Below are 6846 nucleotides of genomic sequence, written 5' to 3' on the forward strand. Positions count from 1 at the left end.
TAAATTTTAAAATTATTACAATATATATATGTATCTACAAATATATAGTGTAAGTGAAATATAATTATTAATTAAGTATTTCATAAGTATGCTGACAAGAAAACATTATTAGCCTACTGAAACAAAAAACAAGACTGCACATGGCCCGCACAGTCATGTTAAAACATACCTTATATTTTAGTGTTGTTCATCATCTGTCACAACCTCCTACAGCTTTATATATTAAATATTATGTCTAAAATCTTTGGCTTGCCAATGATATATAATATGTCTCTATTACTATATTTGTCCATTTTTCATCACTTATAAAAATAAGAAATTATATCAAACAAATAAAATTAAAGATACTTGGAATCCATTTTGTGCTTAAGTCCAGTCAAACTATTTTAATGAGGATAAATATGAAAAAAGGATACCTGATAATAAAGACCATTGGCAACCCAGATTTAATAAAAAATGTTAGAAGCAATATGCTAACATGTTCACACTGTAAAATAACCAATATAGTTCTTGGATATTTACCTTCTCTCCATTATCACCATCTCTGCCAGCATAGCCAGGTGCTCCCTTCTGTCCCTTCAGTCCTGAAGATCCAGGAGACCCTATCCTGCCAGGTTTACCAATTGGTCCCAATTGACCCTGGGCACCCTTATCACCTTTGGTACCAGGATAACCAATTTGACCCTAGAAAAAAAAATTCTTTTTTGATTCTGCTAAAAGTTGCTATTTAAAAATGACTAAATATATGACAATTTCAAGACTTCATCAGGAATTCTTGGAAGAGGCGGAAAATGCAAGTCATTCTGGCCAAAATGTTGGCACTAATAAATAAGTTTTTTCTTGTTTGTGTTCTTCACTGACTGCACCCCCCAACCATCTTCTCCTCAGATATATTATCAACAGTTAACAATCTTCTCATTCAAAAATTACTAAATTGAAATTTAGTAGCATGAGCCATATTTAAGTAAACACACATTCAGTTAGTAATAACATTAATTTCGCTAATGAACATTTTCCTTGTGGAAATGAAGGGGTGATGGTAGAAGCGTGGTAATGCGCCTGTCTGTCAAACCATAGATTGCGAGTTCAAGCTCGGCTCTACCCGAGATTTTTTCAAGCATAAAATTATGCAATACTCCTCGAATGAAATAAGTTATTTCTTATTTGAAATAAGTTAAAACTATTAAAATTCTTTTTATTTTATTTTAAATAATTTTTGAATATTACATAAATTGTCCCCCAACAGGTGTGGCCTAATTCTTTACAAATTAGGTCATGGCAATCAGAACACAGCCTTTAAAAGGGTTATTTTTGAATAAGTTTTGTATAAATTTTTTATAACTTAAGTAGTTAATGATGGAGGATAATGTTCAGACAACTGATTGTAGAGATCCTAAAGAGGTGATTCTTGGAAAATTGAATGATATGGTGGTAGTATTAAATGAAAATGATGAAGATAATGTTGTCCAACACATTAGAGCTAGGAATGACTTACCGGTAGTAAATAATGTCCATTCAAGGTTGATAATAATGATAATTTTGATAAAGCCATGTTTCAACAATTAATGATGATTTTAACCAATATGGCAGATGATATAAACAAAGTAAAGGGTGATATAAAGAAAATGGGACAAGATTTAGGGGATTGATTTGAGGCAATAACCATAGAGTTGCGTGAAGATAACAGGGTAAGATTAATGGGGTTAGAAAATAAAGTAGATGAAAAAATTGTAGTGGTTGAAACCAATTTAACAATAAATAACTTGGAATTATTAGATGAAAATATTGATGAAAAAGTTAGACAATTTGAAATTAAAGAAAATTGTGAATTAGAAATCAAAACAAAATGTAGGAAACCAAATTGAATCAAATAAAATAGTTAAAAGAAAGTTGTTTAGCGGAAACTACTTTAATACAGCAAATGTCTGAATTGTCCGAAAAAATGATTGAATGCACTGTGGAAGAAAATAAATCAAAAAATCTGTTAGTGGACTTAAAATCAAAACATAAATATGTTATAGAACCTTTGAGTCAAGGGAATCGTAATATTAGAATTTATAGAGAAATAATCCAAGTAACATTTATGAATTAGGGAACTATTCATAGAATAAAATTTAAAGATTTTACCCAAAATAATGATTATAAGAATATGCCAGAATTACTTACTCCAATTAGATCTTACATTACAGGGGAAATTTTTTTTGTTTATTTATTTATTGATATTTACAACTGTATAAAAAAAATACAATTAAATTTGATCATAATGACATAATGATATGATACAGGATGTAGAGAAACTACCCAGTAGTAGAACTCTAAAAACAGTTTACAATATAAGGTCACAAGGCCATCTTCTTTTCAGGCGCCTCGGAGGATTGCCAGGAATGGAAGAAACTAGTGGATTTGGGTGGTTAGGGAGTTTATTATGGAAGGAATAATATCGGGTTCGGGCTAGATCGGTTACATAAGGAACATTTAGGTCTTTCTGGATGGTTTTATTAGTAACAAAATAAGGAGCATTGAGGATTTTACGAAGGATTTACAGGGGAAATAAACAATAAATTCATTAGGCTTTTCAGTTTTAATAAGACATTTATAGGGATTAATCCATTTTATTTAAATTTAAATATGACCCAAACACTAATTTTACTTAAAAATAAGTGATACAAAATAACATAAATAACATAATACAAAATTAAAAATAATTTTGTAAGATTAAAAATAGGATATTTGATAAGGCCTTAAGAGTATCCTTAAATATTAAATTAATGTGGTATGGCGCCTGGTTGGTGGTAGCCAGGTGAAAGGTTCGCATTCCATTCCTTACACTACAGCAGAACATGCTGCCATAGATTATATCATTTACTACATTCAAAGTCATTTTTTTAAAGTTAACAATCTTTTGAAATTCATAATGTTTATAGTTTCTATTAATGCCAAATAATAGTTTGCTCAAATAAGAATTTGTTTGCTAATCCACTAGAGTCAATATAGCTTTGAGCAGTATAAAGGTTTTCTTTGTTATTATGACTATCTTGATAATTACATCTTTGTTATTAAAGAATTTTTCTTTTTCCTTTGTATTAATCCATGTTTAGTTTTGGGCCATTGTCCACCTGTATTATTTTTGATCAAGGGAAGGTGTTAGTAGAGATTCCTAAATAATTCATTATTTCATTTACCAAAATTATTCTCAGAATATTCCCTAAACAAGTTCTTTATAACATAAGGTATTATTGCGAAGATATATTTTTTATTCTTTATAATGTTTTATGTCTTTTTAATTATCGAAAAGGTTCACTAGGTGTGGGAGTTCATTTAAAAAACTTATGAATGTTTTATTGGATTTCTTTTTTTCTTTTTTTTTTTGTTAATATACAATTAGTAGTAAATTTAGTTATTATAACAGTCCTGGCAAGTAACAGCTACTATTTAACATATCTTATTTAAATGAAAGGAATATGGTCCGGGTGCGGTAAAAAAAAACTCAAATAGTAGAAATATACTATTTTATTGAGCCAACGTTTCGCCCCATGTTGCAGGGCTTCTTTTTATTTAGATAACTAACTAACTAATTAATAACTAATTATCTTCTTATTTAAATGTCTTTGTAAATTCATGAGTAATAAAAAATAAATTATTGTTTAGAACATTAATTTTGTATAGTAAATATGTATCAAATTATAGTGACTTATTTTTAATCAAGTTCCCTCTATACTTCTTAATATTTCATTAGCTTCATTTATTAATTTATTAGTTCTAAATTCCTATCATTATCAATCATCACTTCATAAGTTATTTCATTCATTTTCTTATTTTATATATGCATGGCCTACTAATAATTCATCATCATGAATATAATAATATGGAGCTGACAACTTGATAACAACCATGAACCTATAATATGCAGTACTAGAATATACAACTGGTTAAGATATCTTCAACATCATACATCCTAATCACCTGACTTCATTACTTCCATCACTCCGCCTTCTTATAGCATTCCTGGTCACACTTTAACATCTATCATCAATTACTCTCTGATTCTCTCTTCAGTTGCTACTCAGTTTAATCAATTCATTTCTTCTAGTATTTTAAATTCTCCTAATATCCAAGAGATTCTTCCTAGTACTTTGACATCTTCTATCATCCATTACTCTCCGATTCACTCTTCTATTGTTACCCCTTCTTCTCTAGTTATTTCCACTCCTTTTTAGTCTAATTTGTCTTTCTCATTCTTCTAATCATCTTACCCTAATTTCAAATCCCATATAAATACCCTTTGTTCCCTCCATAGACGCCTTGCCCATAATTTAGAATACTGTATCTTCTTACTAAAATGTTGCTCTAATACTCTTTTTCCCAAATCCATTGATAATTCCCTTAACCATAGAACTACATCCCACCATCTTAAATACAAATTATCATCCTTTTCTTTCAAATTTCATAACTCACTCTCCAAAATATTTCCTCTCTGATCCATGTTTAAAAATCAATATAAGTGACAGACATTTTAAGAACCTCTCCACCATTTTGACCACAACCCGGTCACAAAAAAACAATAGCTCATCTGGAAATTTAACAATATCTATCAACAACCTCTAGTTTGTAAAATTTATCCCAAACGTGACAACATATTGTACTAATATCCCCCAAATTTGCAATATTCTAAGCATAGGTTCCGATTTTTCTATCCCCAACTTTTTCACTCAAAATTATCCCAGAACTGCTCACTGAATTCAAATATATTCACAAAGACCCCCTTATTCACCATTCCAATGACAGTAAGGACTTATCTCGTACTTCAATTTGTATCTTCATTTCTAATCATCTCCTCCATCCTTCATCCGTTACATATAATTTTTCTCCTCAATTCTTCAAATTATCAAGACATTTCCTTCACTCAATCATTTTTAAAATACCTCAACATCATCATTACTAAAACAGACAATGGCAACAAGACTTATGGACCATTCAGACTACAATTACAAAATGACATTACTTCTATTTGAATGATCCACAAACGCACCCACATCCTGAGACCCTTCTTTACTAAAGACCAAATTTAACCAACACCCCAAGGACCACTAGGATTCTCTACAAATCAACTTTATATTCTACAGCCCCACTAATATAAATCTTATTTCCTACAATTCCATTAACCCCTATTTTTTAGGATTTCCTAAATTTCGCAAACATGATAACTCCCTCCATGCTATCACTTCTAATATCAATTCTCCCTCAATAAATTATACCTCCCTCTTTAGAAGTCCTCAGTCACAATAATTTTTATGATGTTCTCAATACCTTTCACTTCTGGTGATCTTTTAGTATTCCTCACTATTCCTGAAAACAACATCCTTGTTTCTTTTGATGTAGAAAGTTTGTTCACTAATACCCTCATAGACAAAGCCCTCCTTGTAGTAGAAGACAACTGTTCATCCACTGCACCCACACTTCCCTTAACCCTTTTTTCTTAACTCAAATATCTTCAACTTTGTTGTAAATCTGGTTAAGTTACCTTCCATGGTAATTCTTTAAACAAATTTCAAGACTGGCCACAGGAAATCCTCTGGCTCCTAATCTTTCCAACATTGTCCTTAATGATTTTTTTTTTATTCCATTATCCCACTCTTTCCAGTTGACATAATTCTTATTAAAAAATATGTAGATCCAACACAGATACCCTTAACTAAGTCTGATGGAAGAAGGAGGGTTAGAGGAGGACTGAAAATCCAAGTTGAAAACAATAACACTGAATATTCTCTATAATAAGTACATTTTCATAGTTATCAAAATAGACTGGTTAAAACTATTCTAAAAATATTTGTCACAAGTACTTGTTCTTTTTTATTTAGCTCAAATTAGACTCTTTATATGTTAATAAATACATTGGTTTACTTCAAATTTGACAATTTTACATGATAAATTAATAAGGAAAAAATAGTATACTGAATAAATATTGGCTCACATACCTCTAATATGTGTATGAATGAGAAAATTAGTTCAAGCATTACATTTTATGCCACAAAAATAAAAATTTAGCACAAAATGAATAAAACGTGTGATTTTGTGCAAAAAAACCTCATTATATGAAAAGTTGTGAAGAAATCAAAAAATGTGCCATTTAGAATTAGTTTTATTTGAATATATTTTCCATGATTCGAATTACTGTCAAGGTGTGGTGGTATTTGAAACTGGTGCAATAGCATGGAAATCCGGTTCTAATTTTAACTAATAAAGAGTAACAATATAACATAGGATAAAGCACTTTTCTCTATTATCCCCTCCGTCTCTACCAGCAAAGCCAGGTACTGTACTACCTTTGGTCATTTCTATCATGATTGACCACTAACACTAAATAACTCAGGGATACTTATAATTCATTCAGATATTTATATTTTAAACATTAATTAGAATAATCTTTTTTTTAAAACAAAATTCAAACAAGATATAAAGAAATATTTATTTATAATAAATTTGTATTTACCTTAAAACCAGGTATTCCATCTTCACCACGACTGCCAACATTTCCTTCATCTCCCTTGTCTCCTTGGTTACCTCTTTTTCCATCATAATAAATAGTTTGGTTTAATACCCATTGACTCACACCCCTAGGTCCAGGACTACCCTTAGGTCCTTTTTCTCCTTTTAGTCCTTTCACGCCCCAGGATGAATCTCCATCTTCACCTCTTTCTCCTGTATCACCTGGTATTCCAACTGGACCCTGGTTTAAATCATTTCAATGAATAAAATCGGACTATTAACAAACAATTGGTATTAGAATTGAAAAGGTAAACTATCAAATAAATTATAATAATAACATTAAAATTTCCAATAATATAT

General features: G+C 30.2%; 1 protein-coding gene across 1 annotated transcript in view; it reads right to left on the reverse strand.

The window, feature by feature from the left end:
* LOC106690014 (collagen alpha-2(IV) chain) overlaps positions 1-6727 on the reverse strand; it is a gene marked incomplete at its 5' end in the record, with an annotated part of 87428 nt that extends 80701 nt beyond the window's left edge. The window contains 2 exon segments of the mRNA XM_014435265.3: positions 523-684; positions 6491-6727. Coding sequence (XP_014290751.1) covers positions 523-684; positions 6491-6727 — 399 coding nt within the window.
* Between the last annotated feature and the right edge of the window lie 119 nt (positions 6728-6846).

The sequence above is a fragment of the Halyomorpha halys genome, unplaced genomic scaffold, assembly GCF_000696795.3.
Source record: "Halyomorpha halys isolate HHAL.00 unplaced genomic scaffold, Hhal_1.1 Scaffold1551.1, whole genome shotgun sequence".
Taxonomy (NCBI): domain Eukaryota; kingdom Metazoa; phylum Arthropoda; class Insecta; order Hemiptera; family Pentatomidae; genus Halyomorpha; species Halyomorpha halys.